Below are 20,996 nucleotides of genomic sequence, written 5' to 3'. Positions count from 1 at the left end.
AGGGCCCAGTCATTCATATTTTGACACTTAATCAGCTGAGGTCTGATGCTAGAGTGTGAGCTAAAAAGCGCTGCCTTTCATGGTAAACAGTAGCATACCCGATAAAGGTGGTGGAAACCAAAGGCCATTCCTGTCATGATTATAGCCAGCGCTCCATAATCTCTCCATCTGTAACCAGGGGAACCTGTAAAGACAATGACATTAGCTTAGCAAATATGCTACATATCACAGCTTACTTACATTCGTGTTTGCTACATATACTGTGCAAAGGCATGCGGGTGTACAAATGTGAGCACATTTCTTGAAGAGATATATGTACCAAACTGAGAATTACTGGGCATTCACTGAAAAAAAATGAACTCTGACCTCAAGAGGAATGCAGCATAAACAGTTCAACCACACAGTGAACAATATAGCACCGTGGAAATTAACAAAGGTGAACTTTGTCGTTAGGGGCTAGGGGGGTAGACTACACGGAAATTCCATTCTCAAACCGTTTCTGGTTCAAAATGACAAAATTCTGAAAAACAGCTAAATACATTCCGCAATGCAGGAAACAAAAAATAATATGACTCCAAAGTTTGTTTTAATGATACCAAACCGATTACTTTGAACAAAAGTACTATTTTCCCCTAACAATTTTAGAATAACTTGATAACTGCTGCATTCTAGTTGCATGTCAAGGTGTGAAAGAAACGAGCTCTCTCTGTCTGAGGAAATGGAAGACCACATCAATGAATCAAACCCCCTCCCCTTTATTCTCACCCTCATTCTCTAAGTGAGACAGTTGACCTAGCTGATGAAGAGAAGACAGATTTAAAAAAAAAAAAAAAAAAAAACCCAATAACCTCACACATCGAGTATGGTCTTTGTTAACGGAGAAAGAGAAGAAGTAAACATTTCGTGCGGGAAGATTGATAATGATGGCAGTTTTTTTTTTTCAAAGCATACAGTCAGCCCCGTTGTGTGTACACTAAAACATACACTAAAGATATGACTGGCAGAAAAAAACTGCGGAAATTCCACAGGCTAACCACACCTAGTACTTGCCTAAGGACGGGGAACAGATCAATTAAGCACGAGGAGGGAAATTCTGAGCTGTTGCTGTAAAACAAGGTGATGAGTGCAGTTGTCGTTCTCAGGAGTTAAGGCTTAAGTAGCTTGTCAAGACAGAACCGCCATGATTATATTTTGTTTGTGTTTTTTTGTTCGTTTTTTTTCCCCCACATTCACACTGACACAGTTTAGCACGGCTCTGGCAGCGGAGGAGAAACTGAAATTATTATTCATGCTTTACTGTTGTATCTAAATAATAGGATAATTAAACAAAAGCCTGTTTGTGGCAGGTCACAATGTCAGACGCAAAATGCCCCATTTTGTAAAACACTGAACCTGGAGCACAGGTATGTTACAATAATTTCCCTCCAGCTGCTCTGAGCCGCATACAAATAAACAAGTCCACTCGTATAAAGAAAAAAAAAGGCAATGTTCTCTTTTTCCATCAAGTCTGAGGAAAAACACGCAAGTACGCTTGATTAGGCGGCAGATGATCAGTTTTTTGACATATATGCAACTGAGCACGCAAAAAGATTTCTAGAAGCCACTCAACACTGAGGGATTTTCTTTCCCTTTTTTCCTTTTTGTTTTTTGAGGTGAATTCAGGTGATGTTCCAGTACCTGCGGGCATGTCAAGAACGTGAAAAATACTGACAACAACCTTCAACATTATTATGCTTATCCAAATGGTAAACATCAGCGTTATTAAACCATTTACTAGTGGGTATGTTCCTGAGTGATTTTGATGGCTTTTTCCTGCCAAGAAGATGCTGAAAAATGACTTTAAGGCAGTAGAGAGAACTAGAGGAAAAGTCCTTGAGCTGAGCGGCCCTTGAGCAGGTCTTAAGCTTAACCAAGGTCTCGAGGATCTCCACTCCCACCCAAAAGCTCTCTTCTTTCTTCGTACTTTCCCAGTGTCTTTTATTTGGTCACTTACAGTGTGAGACTGGGCCCCCCCATTCCCCGTTTTTCCAATCTCCTCTCAAATTTATTGGGTTCAGAGAAGGCCCTACTGTCCTTCTGCCGGTTGAAAATAGAGATCAGAGTATCCATTACTCGGACAGAGATGGATGCAGGTCTCTACGCATCGTCCCCATAACAAGGACATCAAAGAGAAGTAGCCCCCTCTTTTCAGCCTGACCCCCGGTACAAGACTCCCTGCACTCACCTCATTATGCACTTCTCTTATAGGCGTTTTGATATAAAACCCCCACTATGATCGGGGCCTGAAGCCCTAACTACTCGGCCATCCCATCACCATCGCTTTCATTACAAAACATGAGATGGCGGGGGAGTCAAGGACAGTGTGGCAATAAATGAGGGTGGAATACATCTGGAATCATTGTCATACAGGTTAAGCATTATGCGGACTTCATTCTGCATTGGTAAATCAGTGGCCAACACTTATAAGCCGCTGAGGTAATAAAGATACAGGTTGAAGCAGGGGGCCTTCTACCTCTGCAGTCGACGCCACACGGCGAAAATGGAAGAGATTGCCGTGATGGAACAGGGAACCGCATCATATGGCCCAGGACTGTCAAACAACAATCGAGAATTAATTACCGATTTACGCAAATGTGAGGCCTCTCGTTGTGACAAGCTGGCTTTGGAGACATGGAGGTATGAAGCAAAACGCAGTACAGTGAAGGAGTGCCTGCTATTCGGGTCTTCTTTGCTAGCAGTGTTAGTTAGCAGCTCCTAAGCTCACAATTGGTGCTTGTGAAGTCTGTTTAGGATAGACAGACATAAGACAATTTTTACAACACATTTATGCTTACTTAAAAACGGACTCCTCTGACACAATGGGCTGACTCTATTCAGGTAATACAATTACTCATCTTGTGTCAAGAAAAACCCAGCAGAGCGTACCATATTTGAAGAGCAGAACCAGAGGGACAGAACCAGGGCACGAGGGACAGAACCAGGGCCGGAGGGGAAAACGGTTATGACGAGAAACACTGTCATAGCGGAACACAGACCCTTTCACCCATATCAGACGAGCTGTTCTGAGAGCGGAGAAGATTGAGAAGAGGAGCGCTACTCACTGTATGGTACTGGGACCATCGGAGGAGGAGGTTGCGAAATGAGTGGTAGGCCTCCTGGACTGAGAGCCAGCGGTTCCTCCGTGCTGCCTGAGCGCTGAATGGCAAGCTCAATCTCTTCATCTGTCAGACCTAGATTCCAAAGAGATGAAAATTTAAGATTAACAGGCCGTTCTGTAAATTTAAGACGTCTAGAGAGGTCCTGGAAAGTCGAAACAGCCTCGCTAAAGGCAAAACACGCATTAGCGCCAGAGTGAACATAAAATCAAGGGAAATAAGGCCTAAGGAAGAAAGGAATAAGAGGGTAAAGCACTCTCCTAACCCTAGCCAATAGCTGGGACTAGCTGACGGACTGACGGTGCTGAGCTGTGAGAAGTGGAGTCTCAGATCTCCATTACTGCCAGACCAGACAGAGAGATCAGAGCCTGTCCACCTCCATGGCTATATTTCCCCAGGTGGAGCTCTCATAACCCCCAGACAGAGAAAATGCATTATTTTAATTTCTTCATTGTAATGTAAATGTATTACATAATTTTGCAAATGCCAATATAATTTAATCTTCAGATCTTTTTTAATGATTTTAGCGATGATTAAATTGCATAGAGCTCCCTGATGGAAAACGAAAGGGGGGAAAAATCTAATATTAACATTTCCTTTTGTGGAAAGATGAGGCTTGATTTTCAACACCTACTGCCGTCTTCGGTCGTCTCTTCTTTATTAAGTGTCAGGCCGTAAACAAAGCCAAAGAAATGATAACTATCAACATGCAAAAAAAAAAAAAAAAAAAAAAAATCAAACGACTGGACAAAACCTTTTGTTATTCTGCGCGTATTTGCTTACAGATACAGCAAAACCTCAGACAAGCTGACGAACAACATTACTCAGAACATTAATACCTGAATTTACAATTGTGTCAAATGCTGACATGTTTTTTTTTTTTGTTTGTTTGTTTCTTTAAAGCCAAGGCAATGAGAATGAACATTTTTACAAGTACACCATCTCAGTCTTACAACATCTAGTCACTTTGTGACCTCTGTTTGTCCACTGCAGGCTGGAACCTGTCATTTCTGTCATTGCTTGTTTAGCACACATCTAGCTGAATCTGCTCTCTCTTTCTCTCTCTCGTTCCTTCTCCTCTACTCTGTCAGACCCCCGGAAAGAGAGAGAGAGAGAGAGAGAGAGAGAGAGAGAGAGAGAGCTGTTTACTGTAGATGTCCCCTCGGGCATTTCAGCACTCCATTCTACAGACTTCCATGGTGTTGCTGCCAGGGAGCCAAAAGGCTGAGGTTTGCTGCAAATTGAGAGGTTTTCAAAAGAAGACAGCAAGCTGTTTTTGCTGTAATACACATCTCAGAAATCTGGCAAATGCCATTTGCCACAAATGCTTAAATAGCACAGAGGGAGAGCGAGAGAGAGAGAGAGGAGAGAAAGCAAAGAGCCCAGAGCTTGGCAGGTAGCAGAGTCTGTGCTTGTGCAGCCCTATGTGCTGTCAGCTTGTTATGGAGGCAGTCATACTTCCACAGGCCTCACACACAGCCCTAAAAAAAAAACACTTACAAATGATGTGTCTTTAGAACTGACAGTTAGCCAGACTGTTTGAACTGGCTTACCAACAAAAAAGTAATATGTTAAGGGTTCACAATGTGAAAAGTCAAAGTAAACCAATCCTTTAGGTAAAGTGATATTTCTTTGTCGTTGCTGTTGTTGTTACTCCTCTTCACTGTAGCAGTTAAATGTTTTGCATACAGCATTTTTGAAACGCTGTGACTCATTACAAAAATTGATGAGTCCAATACATCAAAATACCACTCTGCTTGTACTATATTGTTGAAACAGCATCTGCAAAAAAATAAAGTTATAAGACATAAAAGCTAAGACTGCATGTCATTCTCTTATCAACCTTTAATTAAAGTACTATCTGAAAACAAGAATATCTTGTCCTGAATACGTTGAGGGACACTGCCGCGGTCACGGAGTGCGGGATGGTAAAGAAAATTTATAACGTCACCCTTTTCATTAAAATGACCATTTATTCACATATCACTCTTCCAGAAACATCCAGGTTAAGGTCAAAAGCATGAGGAGATTCTTTTAAATTCCTCATATACATGGTATATGTGGGAGGAGGGGAGAGTGTGTGTGTGTGTGTGTGTGTGTGTGTATATATATGCTCTTGGGAAGTAAAATGGCCATGAAAATTGCTGAATAATTTAAGGCAAATATTGGCCGGCCTGTCTTGCATGGCAGCCATTGAGTGCCAGGAAACAGCTACCGCCAGTGCTGAGCTGGTGTAGTCAGTCTGCATTGTCCAATAAGCAATAATGTGTCCCTGGGTTCACCATTCATCTGACCACAGCAGACGGCACGGTGGCAGACTATTGAATGAGACATACATGCCCCCAACCTTGCCCCCTCCCCCAAAACCCCCCCCCCCCCAAACCCCCCCCCCCCCCCCCAAAACCCCATCACCACAAACAAAGGAACTATAAAGATTCTCCTGGGAACTTCTCATTTCAAACGCTCACCTTACAGTGAACAAGCCTCTTCTTAAGGACGTCGCAATATACATTATGTACATTTTTAAGGATCATTTGAATGTTTAAATAGCACCCCGTGTACAACTACAAAGGCGTCCGAGATGCATTATAATAACATGCATGAAAATTCATTAGCATATTTCTTTTTTTTTTGTTTGGTTTTTTTTCTTTCTTTCCTTAGTTTTCTTTAAGCTCACTAAGCTATTTTGTCACCTCTGATGTATATATCACACAGAAAATGGGTGTGACGAATAAAAAGCCCTTTGAGATCCAATTTGAAAAAGAAAAGACGAGAAGGTGAAAGTGAGTTTTACATATAAAAGGAAAAGGACACAAAAAGGAAATCACAAATTTATTACACTTTCCAAAACCTGTGGAATGACCCCAGGAACCCCCATTTCAGATCCACCCTGCTGGGAGAGAGGATTTTTTTTTTCTTTTAAGACATAAATTACATCTAATGATGACACCGTAAAAAAAAAAAAAGAGGGGGGAAAAGGAACAATAATGGAAAGCTATTCTGTATTTCATTATACTGTATTATTTGGTACACCTGATACACAGAGCGCCTGTTTATGAGTCACCGTATTAACAGATGCTCAGCTGAAGCATTTTCTTTGACCTTGCCATTCTCATTGGGGCATGAAATTACGATGGTGGCACTTCGATATTACGGCTATAAATACTGTAAACTGCATATCTGAGCTACGTTTTCTATTGTCTTTCAACATAAACCTGATCGGTATTTATTTAAAGGAAAACCCATTGCTCCTCCTATTATTTACGGCTCTATTTTCTGGGCCCTAATTCTCAGGCCGTTTTTTTTTTTTTTTTCCTTTCTCCCCAAAGGCGAAGAGGCAAAAGGACTAGCCATAAAAAAAAAGGATTTCTCCGATTCTGGCACTTCTGGACTTTATGGGTTAAGAAAGAGCTCGGACATCCAATTATAAAATTGCTTACTAAAATATTTTGAGAGCTAAAAGGTGAGAGCTTTTTTATCGGCCTACAAGGCCTGAATGTTTAAGTTGTCCTTGAGTGCATATTACTTAAATTTTGGATATGAAATCTAAGTGCGGGGGGGTGGGGGTGGGGGGGTGTCCCAGAGGTCATAAACAGATGGAGGTCAATGGGTTACAGAGAGACCGCACGTGAATTGAACCTCTTCTCAAATGGCTCTTTTTACGTGGTAAGATTTGCCATGTCAAGTCAGTGTCCCCGACAACAGCACGGACACCACGCGATTGCATGCCCTAAATAATGACCATTCTCATAGCATATTCATTTATGTATTAAAAAAAAAGGGGGACTCCATTCTCATTTCCCTGCTTTATCGCCCTCCACTGATGACAAAGTGGGAAAGAGACTGGCCTAGGTGGCGCCGTGGAGTAATTTATAACCACATCAATCCCTTTGCCTCCCGTACAGGCCTTGGTCATTGCCATTTTTGTCCAAGAGGTGAGTCGCATAACCTCCTTTGCAAACACCTTCCTATTAATATCTAGGATGATGAACCATATCCTTACCTTCAGAGCACAAGTGGTATTACATCTGCACTGCTCTTCTGTCCCTTCTGACCCTGTGCCTTAATGAAACTACAGTGATGAGGAACACTAAAGAGGTCAGGTCACGCACTTCAGAACAAAGCATCTAGAATTTTGTCTCTCTGCTAACGCTTGCAACCTTTCCAATAACTCAGTGGATATATGTCTCGACCATGTAGTGCCATCCATGCAAGGGACCGGAACACCAATACTGCTCTAAGAGACCAGACACAGTGTAGTAAGAGGGTGCCAGAAAGTAAACTTGCGTATGAAGGCAGGCAGTCTTGGTAAAGAGAGAGCAAACTTGCGTATGAAGGCAGGCAGTCTTGGTAAAGAGAGAGTAAACTTGCGTATGAAGACAGGCAGTCTTGGTAAAGAGAGAGTAAACTTGCGTATGAAGACAGGCAGTCTTGGTAAAGAGAGAGTAAACTTGCGTATGAAGGCAGGTCGTCTTGGTAAAGAGAAAGCAAATTTGCGTATGAAGGCAGGCAGTCTTGGTAAAGAGAGAGTAAACTTGCGTATGAAGGCAGGCAGTCTTGGTAAAGAGAGAGTAAACTTGCGTATGAAGGCAGGCAGTCTTGGTAAAGAGAAAGTAAACTTGCGTATGAAGGCAGGCAGTCTTGGTAAAGAGAAAGTAAACTTGCGTATGAAGGCAGGCAGTCTTGGTAAAGAGAAAGTAAACTTGCGTATGAAGGCAGGCAGTCTTGGTAAAGAGAAAGTAAACTTGCGTATGAAGGCAGGCAGTCTTGGTAAAGAGAGAGTGAGCAGATCTGGTCTTGGTGCAACACCTCAGTTCACAGTTTTAAAAGGTTTGTTGGAAAAACAGTACTTACCAGTAATCTGACATGTGTGACTAGTTGGATTTTACCATACCGTTTACATAATAAAACAGGATACTGTATAGCTGCTCTTCAACACTAATTAATAAATTATATTTCTTGAAATTCTAAGTAATAAGGACCGGTCCAAAACAAAAAAAAATGAGGTGATATGAAAAATGCTAGACTACGTAATTGCCCTTTCAGGCTGTGAAATGAACAGTTTACATAACATTAGAATACGTTTCTGTGCGTGTATTGAAACCAATTGCTTTCTCCTTGAAGAGAGAGAGAGAGAGAGGGGGAGAGATGAAGGTAACGAGGAAAGTATCCTTCACTGCAGATTAGAGCAGAACTGTGCATGTAAATATGTGGCGGCGAGATTATTGTGTAAAGATCTTGCAACATGTAATCAAAGTGCAGTCTATTTTCTCCCTCATCAGCTGCCCCTGCAGTATGGCTGATGCTGTGGGAATCCAATTTAAATCCCTCTTCGCCAGGAGATGGTATTGTTTTATTTTATGTGAGCTTTGACATTTCTAGCTGTTAATACAGAGCAAAATCAGAAAATATTTACATAAATATGACATTAAGCTGTATTAGAAATTAAGATGAGCATATCTTTGTGCCCCGTTCCCAAAGGGAGGGGTGGTCGGGTGCGGGGGGGGGGGGGGGGGGGGGGGGGTGATTGAGTTGAAGTGGGCTATAGAGGGTGTTTAGATGGTTAGAGAGATTGGGGGGGGGGGGGGGGGGGGTGTTACATGGTTGTCTGGGGAGTGTGTGTATTTTACAGCCCCCACACAAAAATGCTCTCATCTCTTTAACCTGTATAGTGGTTCATAGAGAGTCATACTGCTAGAGCATAAAAGTGGAAATGTGTTTTAAGCTGAAATTCAGTATCGACACAAAAGAGGCTCTGGATAACAAACATAATCTAAGACCAAAAAAATACATAAGTAAACGATCAGAAAATCCCTTCAAAGATACAAGTGAATCGTCACACTGAGTGGTTGAGAGGCGTCCATGTGTTAAGCGTTATAAATGCAATTTTAATTAAGAAGATCAAAAATAAACAAGAGAGAATGTGTTCCATGGTTAATTCTATATTTATTTCATATTACCATGACCTTGGTTTAACCCTAACCCCAATTAATGGATACCAGCAATAAACAGAGAAAATTAAAGGTCACCCCCACACAACTATCATGCTGCCATTCTGCCACTGTATTTAAGCCATGTTTTAATATGAAAAACGTCAATCAAGCCAAATATCTGCTTTCGGTCAAAGACGCGAGTAACTCATGGGGGAGTCGAATGCAAAACACGAGGAGCAGCAGAGTCAAATTGCCTCTGTGAGCTCAGCAGGGCGCTGGGAAAAAAAGGTACATTTTATGTGAAATTTAATAAACTCAAATTGGCCTAAGATTAGTCAGCACTTTGCCTAGAAGATTAGTCTCCCTCCTACCCTTCCAATTGCACAAGTTGCTTTCAAAGTGATACAGCATTGGTGACATAATTACATTGTTCAAGGAGAAGCACGGTAGAGATGGCCTTTTGCTGACATGAGGCTATTTCCAAGAACATGCAAATTTGCATATAGCTCACTTATAAGCTCTTCCAAGGTGTCTAGAGCACAAACATCAGAGAGAAAAAGCCCTCTGTCATGAAAAAGGTGACCAACCTTAAGCGTGTCGCTTGACGACGCTGGTCGTAAGCGTAAGAGTGAAATTCGTCCTTGTGCATGGCTCAAAGATTTTTTTTCTCCCTCTCATATACGTGTGGCAAATAATAGACGTTATGTTACGCGTTAGTTATGTCCATATCTTAAATAAGAACAGAATTTGATCCAGCATGGCCATAGCTGTAGACTGTAGAATCCCAGTTCACATTTGGCCTTGCAAAGTGTGTTAGGATAGACTAAGAGCTGGCAATGTCACATGATGACAAGCCTCATCGTGGAAAATTCCATCCCTCAGAATTATCGAGTCAGTGGAAAGATATAAACAATACATGTAAAGGAGATGGTAACAACTGTCCTGCTGGAGTTGGACCAGCGACCTCATGGTTACGAGGACACAAAAATGTGAAGGACAGTGACCAGGAAAGAGCAGTCGCATTCAAAGATCTCAAACAAAAAACCAACCAAACAAATAAATAAATAAACCACCACTAGAGGAGTGAGATCATGTGGCTGGGTCTTTAAGGCTATAGATCTACTGATGCTCTGATAAGCCCTGGGGGAAACAGTGCGATGGCAGTTCTGGGTATTTCCCATTGGGCCTTCAGATACGGCGATTACACAAACGAAAACATTATGACATTAAAACGAGGAACAGTTTCACGCTGTGTTTTGCCTGCTGAAGCCTTTTTAAAAAGCAGTTGACTTTGGTTTAAGGATTTCACAGATTTCACTGTTAGATAGCAGTGAATACAATAGACAGGTATCCTGTGCACAGTTAAGAACCAATTTTACACCATAAATGCATAAGACTTACTGACAAATAACACAGTGTGTGTCACATAAAACAAAATATTCTTCAAATGAATTCTAGACATAGCAAAACTGCTTTGCAACGCAGAAATGTGAACTTGTCCCTACATTCAATATCACTAATATGTCATCCTAAAGATTAGTAAATTCTATTGTAACTTATAGCTATAGTTGATACAGCTGATAATATTTTGCTATTAGGTGGTTAGGTGCACTGCCGTTGAAAAAAAAACAACATCTGCAGCAGGAAATCATGTACCTCATACAATAACTGACCTGCTTAAGGTGAGGGTGACACTACTACACTACTATATTCAAACAAAGTGAAATCAAAGTACTGCATACTTTTCATCACCATGGCTAACGGCTTACAGTTAAACTCAACTACGGCATATAATCTCCACTAAGGTGATATCCTGATGCTTAAACATTTGCTGTTTAGTCAGAGCAAATGTGTACACCCTGCTAAAAATGACTTACATTTAACTATTCATAACCGTCCTCTTTTTTTTCTTTTTTTTTTCTACAATTCAGATGAGGCAACTTGTGTATGGTACACTGCTTTCTCCTTCAACAAATTCTTTCAAAGAACCGTTGTGTGCTCCTACAGCTTTCATCTCTAGTAGACTGGACATCATAGGCTATTATTTATTCCATTATCAATAACACCATGAGGTTTCCATAAGACAAAATGTTCCCCACTGGTGTTACTACATGTTCAGAATACACAATACCCAGAGGACCAACATGTCTCTCACAGCTGTCCAATATCTTACAAAGTGGTGTACAGGATACCAGTCGCAACAGTGATTCAACTCTAACTTTTTACTGACATACATTTCCATACATTTACTATATATATATATATATATATATATATATATATATATATGTGTGTGTGTGTACGATATATAGTAAATTATTTTACTCATTGCCACCCTGTACTGAACCGACACATATTCACACTTCATGGCCACTCTACCTCAGTTTGGCCATCAGATGACGGGAGATTGAATACACAGCTTTCTAGCTACAGCTCATCAAAAAGCAAATGATGTAATCTTCCTTTCATGAATATGATCAATTCAAACCATCTGCTCTTTTTTTTCCCTGGCATTTTGCATAACTGACTCCCAAAAATTATTTCCATGTAATGCCGAGTTTCCCACTTGGTAGATGTTAGTTGATTTCACAAAAGTTGAAAGATATATGCAATCAGTTTGTTCAAACCGGTAGATAACGTCTAACAGCATTAGCAGCAGTGTCACAAAGACCACAGTGGAGCAGTGGAGACATTTTATACATACATATACATGTACACACACACACACACACACACACACACACATATATATATATCAGGGTTTCCGCTAGGATTTTATCTTGTTAGTCCGGATAGAATTTATTTTACCAGGCAAATCTGAAACTTACTGGTCAAGTTTCAAGAACAGTCTATGTTACAAATGCAAATATAATGTACACCTAGGTTGACAAAAGAATGACGACCTCAAATCATGATTATTTAATGAACAGTAACAATTAAGCAAAACAAACATTAACGACTGAGCAAAACCTCAACATTAGCTGCTAAAACGTATACCATTACAAAACATCTGTAACCTGTAACATCTAAAAAGGCTTGGTCTGCATGGCATCAAATGTAGCCTATAGGCTACAAGGTAACATTTTATTCTCTCCTTTTTTTCACTGCAGCAATGTCCCCTGCTGCCAACTTGAAATCAAACGTGCACTGTGTCTTTGCAGTGTGCAATGCGCATAAGCCACGTCACTCATTATTACAGTTAAGCCCAAAATTACTCATACCCATGCCAAATTTATAGTGAATTTATAGTTCATAGTGAATTTACAGGTTTCATCTGGCTGGAAATGACAAACAAGTGACAAAAGACAGTAAGACATTGTGTCAGAAATGTGAAGGATAAATTCTATCTATTTCTATGTTTTTGTTTTTTTACATTTTTACTAAAAATGCCATGTCCAAAATTATTCATACCCCTATAAATTGTCGCATATTTTTGGGAGAATGCAAGCTTCTATACCATTCCAAATGGTCCTGGTAATTTTTACCATGTTCTAGAGCATTCTAATCAACTTTAATTTGAGAACAGCTCACGCAATAGTTCTCTAGGCAGTTACTTGTCAATTGCAAGTCATGGCTAAAACCAAAGAGCTTAGTGAGGCTCACAAGACGGGGAAAGGCTACAAGGCCATGTCCAAGTGTTTTCAAGTGCCAGTGGCCACAGTGCAAAGCATAATCTAGAAGTACAAGGAGTTCTACACTGTGAAAAATCTTGAAGGGTGGGGTAGGGAGCCAAATGTGACCCTTGCGCTGGCAAGAACGGCAGTGTGAGAGGCCAAGGAGAATCCAAGGATCACCACCAAAGCCACCCTGATGAACCTGAGCAATTCTGGTACCAACATCTCAAGGCAGACACTCCAGCAGACACCGCACAAAGCTGGTCTCCATCGACGCCGACCAAAGAGGACTCCACTTCTCCAAAACAGAAAAGAAGAAAGCTTCTGGTTCTCAATTCTGTAGTCGGATGGCCAAAAGCTTTCTCCTTTGTCCAGGTGGGCCTTTGCAAAGGCTAGGTGAGCTTTTGTGTGCCTGTCTTGGAGAACTGAAGTCCTCACTATAAATGCAAATTTGTCATGGGTATGAATAATTTTGGGCTTAGATAGATAGATAGATAGATAGATAGATAGATAGATAGATAGATAGATAGATAGATAGATAGATAGATAAATGGTGTACACATGGCGTGAAGAACTCTGTCAGAACAATGGAACAAAGTCATATGGTCAAATGTCCTTCAGCCTGTTGTCAAAAAGTGGACAAATACATGTACAATACACACCAAGTGACAACCACAGGCCAGACTGCATGATCCCAGTGAAGAAGGATTTTCCCTGGTTTGTTATCGTGTGCGGTGGATCTTCCTGGCATGGTTTAAGTCTACTCAGCCCTTTAGAAAGCGATGTGAACGGCCATTAATACAAAGCCATCGTGAGTGATCACCATCCCATGGTAAAACAGTCCTGTCTTGATCACAGTGTTTCTTCCAGGATGACAATGACCCCAAACACTGGGCCACAGCACCCGCTCAACAGTTTGATAAACATGAGAACAATATAAACCATGTGGTCAGCGGCTGTTTCAGTGACCAGATCATGTCCCAACTGAACACACTTATTGGAAATTCTGGAATGATGCCCAAGGCAGCATTTTTCACCAGCATTTAAAAAAAAAATCAAATGATGGAAATTCGTGTGGAAGAACTGGATCACCTCCCTCCAGTAAAGTTCAAGATACCTGTAAAATCTATGCCAAGGCACAATGAAGCTGCACCAGTGGTTTGTGGTCACCCAGCGCTCTCTTAACACGCTTTTCATTGGTGCTTCTTTATTTTGGCACTTACCTGTCTATATATACTGTAAGTGTGTGTGTGGTTGTGAGCATGTGTGTGTGCGTGTGTACGTTCATATTTCTACACTGAATAACTTAGTTGAATATTGATTTTTTTTAACCTTTACTTCACAGTGGACTTCATTCACAAACTCTGTCTGAGAACATAACGTGTTAAGGGCAAGGTTCACATCACATTGGTTGTTTTGGTTGTTTTACTTTTCAATGCTTGCTTCACAGAGTCTGACACAAAGCTACTGAATTCACTTGACTGGGATTATTGACCTATCAAAATATAGCAGCAAGCCAGCACATAAATATTTGATGTACTAACAGAGCCCTTGGAGCAAAGCATTTCACCTACTATTTTTTAAACGTGTTTGCTATTAAACATATACTGTTTAGCCTATAAGCCAATAATGTAAGAAAGAGGCAATAGATTCAACTGGAAAGACACACAGGGAACCCAGTAACAATCTTTTAAGAACCTTATGACGCATAGAGCATATTACACGCTTTTGAATTATAAATAAACCTGCTATGCTGCTAATGAGGCAAACAGATCGGGGAAAATTCAAAAGATATCGGGAGTCATAACAGCTCACTGAAGTGAGCGATAGCAGCCGGCTACTATAGATTTTGTCTCAAGTTACCTCCTCTAGTCATAGAGCTTTTAAGGCTCACTTTTCACTGCTTCTCTCTTTTGCAACGATAGAGCCCAAATCCCCGAGCTTTTACCACTAATTAGTCCCTAAAGTACACAACTGTTTCAGCAAGAAATTGAAAGAAAAATATTTCATATAATATAAAAGCCCTAATCTGGGTTAGAGAACAAGCGGAACTAAATGTCTAACATCATGGCTCTGACCACAGATTAAGCCAGGGAATACCTATTATAAAAAAAAATAGGTAAAAACAATATATTGGCCTTACAGAGACAAATGACTTGCATGCATGTAAAATTTAGTATGGAATGCCCGGAGTGATGTCACAGGCTGACATCACCTGCCCTGCCATCTCCTGGCAATTCCTTATGGAATACAATGCACCGGGTTGTCTGGCCCACAGGCAAAAAATTCAGCCTTTCAGCGAGAGAAATCCAAAGAGATTGTTAAGGTAGAAGTGCCTAAGACAAATCTAAAGAAAACAATGCTGTATGATAGATTGCAAAACTAATTGACAATGAATGCATATGTATGGTCACAACACATCTGTTTTCTGATCGATAAGACTTTCCAGTGCATTCCGGGGGCTTTAATATTTATGAAAACATCTGAATTAAGTAAAAGCTTTAAAATGCTAGGAGGTAACATAATTGACAATTCCGTTGAAAGCACAGGAGGGTTTGTCGATATTAATTTTCTGCATTCCAAAGAACTGTCCCAACTGTTGGGTCATTTATCCGCCCAGCTGAGATCCAGCTCTCTTCGGCCCCATTGACCTCTACCTGAACTCCTGTGGGGCTTGCAAACATGGCCTCGACCTTTGACCTCATTGCCTCATCAGATGAACATCTAGGACCAAAGCTCGGCTTACATTTGTTCTGTCTGCATTGCAGGACATGTTCAAAGTGAAAGAAGGCTTGTCTCACCATTTTTCCCCAAAACACCACTGGAACAGTATATTGCATGCATAAAGAAAATGCATTATTTTTTAAGGCAAAGGTAAATAAAAATCTATGAGTGTCAACAGCCTTTGGTGGAATGTCACTGCATGGCACCAATAGGATAATTACAAGGCAGTATTAATGATCATTTAAATTGTCTGAAGAGAAAAAAAACCTCTCACCTTTTTTCTTCAAGAAAGCTTTTCTGGTGGCCAAAGGACTTTGACGAACTTTCTGGTTCTGTAAAAACTTCACAGCTGTCGCAATCTGTTAAGACAAGAGATTAAACGTTTTAAAATATTTCAGTTTCAAAATAATGGAGTCATCTCCACAATAAATACAGTTTCTTTTTAAAATGATAGCAGGCGCAAAGTGCCAGCCAAGCAAATTACTGCATATGTATCTCACTATAAACATTATAACATTAACTCATTCCAGCAACTTCTGAGAAACTTTGCCCATATTATAAGTAGATGGAGGCTAGACCACCTAACCACTTTAGAGATAAACCAGGGAAATGAGGGAATCAGCAGTTATAAAATTAGCCCATCAAGCTTTGCTGAACAAATGGGGTATGGAGTTTAATTTGCCATTATCCTCTTTAAGACAAACTCCCAGCCTTAAGTGAGCAGGGACTGAAAATCTATACTCAATGCTCAAGTGCTCATGTGTATCTAATAACTGCTGAATACCTGCCTAAAAAACTTCTGTGATTCTTAAGGAAGAAAATGCATTATGATCAAATCACCTTGCCAGCATGTTGTAATGACGAACTGTTAAAGCATTAGAAAATTAAATATCATCAGAACACATGTAGTTGTAAGTGCAGTACGGTGTACACCGAGTCGATCGTGTTTTTCCTTCAAGATGTTCCTTAATTTGCCACTTTAGCGCGCTTGGGTTTTTTTTTTTTTTTTCCTCCAAGATTTAAAAAAGCTTCCTCCTTAAAACACCATTAAAACATGAGTTTGAAGTGGAGACTGTGAAGTGGTGCTTTTAAAGAACAGATAAACATGAAATAACATCCTGAGATAGTGGAAACGCATACTCAAGGCTAAGGCCAAGATGACTCGTTATCGCACCTGTGGTCCCCGTGATTCAATTGTAAAAGTCATCCCTCTAATAGGTTGAAAGGTTTTGATTACTGTTCTTTTCTTTAAGCGGCAAAAGATAAAAAGTGATTGAGCGCACTGTCTGTGGTAATTCATTTTGGATAATGCATTTCTTATACTAAAGACCTGTTTCAATCCAAAAGAATTGCATTTTGAGAGGCAGCTGAGGGGAATGTATAATAGAGAGGCAGACGGAACGCACGCATTATTCTTCAGCGACAAATCAAGACAAAGTGGACGGGGGGGGGGGGGGGGGGGGGCAACATGGTTTTCCATTCAAAACTCACGATATTGATATCAACATCAATTTATATCTGCAAACTTCCTCTTTGTTAAAAAAGAGAGACAGGCAGAGGGGGAGAGATAGAGCGAGAGAGGGAGAGGAAAAAACGAGTACAAAGAAAGTAGCAGGCTACAACCATGATAACATACATATCAAGCCATAAATGGCACTTTTTCCAGAACGACACATCAACTGTTTTCATGTCCATGTCTGACAGGACCTCCCGAATCAAAGCCACGAAAACCACAGAAGTCCACTACATTCCCAGTCTCATCATTGCATTATCACAGCCTTTAAAGTGAACAAAGGTTACACAAAGGGTGTGGAAAGTCCTGGATCTCTATATGCTGAAGGCATATTAAAGTCAGTCACCCGGAACGTTCATTGTGACAGGCAGATTAAAACATGTGGATGGTGAAACCCCCCCAGCGGATGTTTGAGGAACACAGATACAGTAAAAAAAAAAAAAAAAATTGCAGGAACAGCTATCTGTTTCGTAAGAGCATGAGGGCATTTTGGCTTTCAGCAGTTTTCAAACACACACTGATTCAACAGGGGGAAAAAGTATTCGGTTGGAAAACGTATTAAGTACTACCAAAGTTGGTCAGAGCAAAGAACTATACTGGGTCCAGTTCATGACGAATATGCTGAATATGTTGAATATGTTAATTAAAAAAAAAAAAAAAAAGTATTTACCATAATGGAGCAACCGAAAGTTTTATCAAACAAGAAATACATAAACAAATAACACAAAAAACAAGTTTCTGCCCCTAACGTAACAGCCAATACAATGTTAAAAATGTGAGAAATAACGAAATTCACCACTCAGCACCATCACATCTCATTTCATTCGAAAAATCAAAGAGCTTATCGCCAAAATTTATCACTTTAATTTTAACTGTAAAAATTCACATAAACACCTCATCCAAAATAACAAAAACCAGTGGAGTGGATGACGAAGAACAGAAAACGTTCATTTATTTCCCCACAGTGTTGCTTTTGACTTTCACGGGATGGGGAGAGGGGGTTGCTTTTCTTTGCAGATGACATAGCTGCCTTACGCAAGTTCCACTCAGACATCTCAATCAATTATAACCACATTGGCCAGATTTTAGTCTTGTCTGGTTATTGACTTATAGATCACCCGTGTTGTAGCGTAAGGTAGTCGTGGGTGATTGTGCTTTTAGAGGGGGGAGCTGTATCACAATATGTCAGAACAAGGCGTATTCGGTTAGGCAGGCCAAATATCAACTTAAATTAAAAAGGTGGGTGCGTGTTGCTGTGCTGAATACCAGTAAATACTCTTGGTTAATCAACCATTATTTTCTAAAGTTTCTTGTAAGGCTAAAATTGCTAATGCACTCAAAGTGCTACCCCTGTTCTAATCAATAATCTTTACAAATAGGATCAATGATCAAGTGTCAGGTCCAAGCTAAAAAGTGGTGAAAACTAAATCATAGGGTCAGACTAACATTAAGCAGCATGCCTAGAGACACTGAACTTGATGACTGGACAAGACCTCACAAGCACACAGTGGTCTTATTAGGTTTGAACTGGACCGAGATTTTAATGGCACATTTCCCTTAACATTTAACTTGAATTCTACCCCCCACCAAAACCCAACTAAGAACAACTCCTGACATACTCGATATAAAGTGTTCCATGAATTATTACCAAAACAGTATGTAAAACGACAGTAAAAAAAAAAAAAGGTAGCAGCCAAAGTGTTTTTCTGGCGTGAAAATCTGACATAGTGTCAAGAGATATCTTTCATAATATCCTTAATAAGCTATGCACATGGTGTCTATCAAGAGACCAATCAATAATTTACTAGACATGATTAAATGTATCTAGATAGCGAGCAAACCTGTCACAATTACAAGGAAATTTCAAATGGGAACAAAACTTGGAGAAAAGAAATAATCTGAACAACCAGGCAGGTATGCTTTTAGTGAGTCATTTCCTATCTCTAGGGGATATCGAATTGCCTTAATCCTGTAGCCATAAAAACATATTGTGAATGATACAAGATAAAAAGAATGTTTCGATCATAGATACAACTATATAACAGCATCATGTGAAAAAGAAGACTTCCTGTGTAACACTGTAAATGAGGAACAACCAGGGCCAACTGCAGGGTAATATTTTCAACTTCCTGCTGCCCTTGACAAATGTATTCACAAAGGGACAGTTCAGCTGATAAGACTGATTAGTGATTAAAAAAAAACGAAAAAGAAAAAGAGAGACAGATGGTTAATCAATGAGGAAAGATACGCCCTTTTCTGGTATCAATATTGTCATAATATGGGGCGAAATATTTGAGATATGTGACAGGTATAAAAATATAATGTTCGTATAAAAACTAAAAGGTTCTTTTTTTTCCTATCAAGAGAATGACAGGTTATAAACATTTCTTGGAATTCAGGATGCTCGCAATGCACTGCTTAAAATTTGGGTTTATGAGCAGAGTTTGTGATAAGATCAGCTCAAGAGTTTCAGATATAAAAAAAAAAAAAGGTTTCTTTTTTAGTAAATAGTGCTTGGGTGAAAACACAAAGTATAAACAACCTCAACCTGATCTTTCCATAGTGGATTCAATATTGGCTAAATCTTTGTCAAATATTTCTCAGGTATATCGCCACACTCAAGGCTGTAACAGTTGTGAAATGCATCCACTTTTTTCAACTCTAATGAGTAGGGTGCAGAGGAGAAGAATGTCTTTGCTCAAGAGGCATGCTCTGTATGCACAAGGTTATAACAGGAAGTCTGGACTTAGTCTTTCCAAAAATGACTACTTTTCAAAAGAAAACCTCAGAGGAAGTAAAGAGGAAATCATATGCAGGTCAAATCTCACATTAATTACGTTAATTCATCTGAAATTGCCCTCTATGTGTTTGAAGAACCACTTTGAATTCAATAAAAGACCACAGAGTTGTGTTATGGTGGTCTCAAATCACTCCCAAACTACAGGGAAGAGTGAGGGAGACTCAGGCAGTGTGTGTGTGTGTGTGTGTGTGTGTGTGTGTGTGTGTGTGTGTGTGTGTGTGTGTGAAAATGAGAGAGAGAGAGAGAGAGAAGGAGAGCTCTACTTTAATTAACTGTTTTCATGGGTGATTCCACAAAATGCGTGATTGTCTAGGATGCTTTCAGTCCAGTGAGCCTCAAACTCCAGAAGCCTGAGACAAAAAAAAAAGAAAGAAAGAAAGAAAGAAAGCAGAATGGGATTTGAATGAGAAGGTTCACTCTATCTCACAGGTGGCTGATGTGACTAAACAGTGTTTCCAAATCATTTAAAAGTACATTTTGAAATGCCCTTATAATTATGCCTTCCTTTCAACTTAAAATGACCTTTGAAAGACATGGAAGGAAGTGGCACCAAGAAACAAGCCTTGATGAAGAGTGTGAGAGAGAGAGAGAGAGAGAGAGAGAGAGAGAGAGAGAGAGAGAGAGAGAGAGAGAGAGTGGAGAGGAAGAGGGAGGGTGGAAAGCACAACAACGGGTACAAAACACAGAAAACGAGCTGTACTAATTTACTACACACCAATCTAACACCAAACCACACGTCAGCTACATCAACACGCGCGCACACACACACTGACTCAACTTCCTGTAATCTACACCAAACACCTCCATTTTCACTCATTTATACACATTCATATCTTCTCATAACCAAAGTTTTGTTGTTGTTTTTTTTTTCCCCTCAACAGATGGTGCAGCATTTTTAAAAGCATGACCTAAACTTGCCCTAGGAAAGTTACTTGACTCTAAGCATTAACTCTTCAACTTTCATCTAATCCTATCATCGTGACCTTTCAAAGTCATTCTTTGTGTTTACTTCACGGTTAGTGTTTGTGTGTTTATCTATTCGAAAAAAAAACTGTCAAAAATAGATCAAGAAACATCATGCTGACTTATCAATATACCTCTTCTCCTTACAGGGTAATATCCACTTTCAAAAGGTCATTTTCATGATCTATAGACATAAGCAAAAGAGGAAAAAAAAAAAGAAGAAGAATATCTAACTCATGACGAGGTGGGCTACACTAGTTTTTCGGGTAGAGCGTTCGTGTATTGAGTACCAAA

At 40.0% G+C, this 20,996-nt stretch overlaps 1 protein-coding gene across 1 annotated transcript in view; it reads right to left on the bottom strand.

Moving 5' to 3' along the window:
• pex14 (peroxisomal biogenesis factor 14) overlaps positions 1-20,996 on the bottom strand; it is a 56,874-nt gene that overhangs the window by 16,982 nt on the left and 18,896 nt on the right. The window contains exons 3-5 of the mRNA XM_030768557.1: positions 15,701-15,785; positions 3,102-3,230; positions 99-184 (exon numbers count right to left, since the gene is read on the bottom strand). Coding sequence (XP_030624417.1) covers positions 99-184; positions 3,102-3,230; positions 15,701-15,785 — 300 coding nt within the window. The remainder of the gene's footprint in view (positions 1-98; positions 185-3,101; positions 3,231-15,700; positions 15,786-20,996) is intronic.

Source organism: Chanos chanos, chromosome 3 (genome assembly GCF_902362185.1).
Source record: "Chanos chanos chromosome 3, fChaCha1.1, whole genome shotgun sequence".
NCBI lineage: Eukaryota > Metazoa > Chordata > Actinopteri > Gonorynchiformes > Chanidae > Chanos > Chanos chanos.
This window is presented reverse-complemented; position numbering and strand designations above follow the sequence as displayed.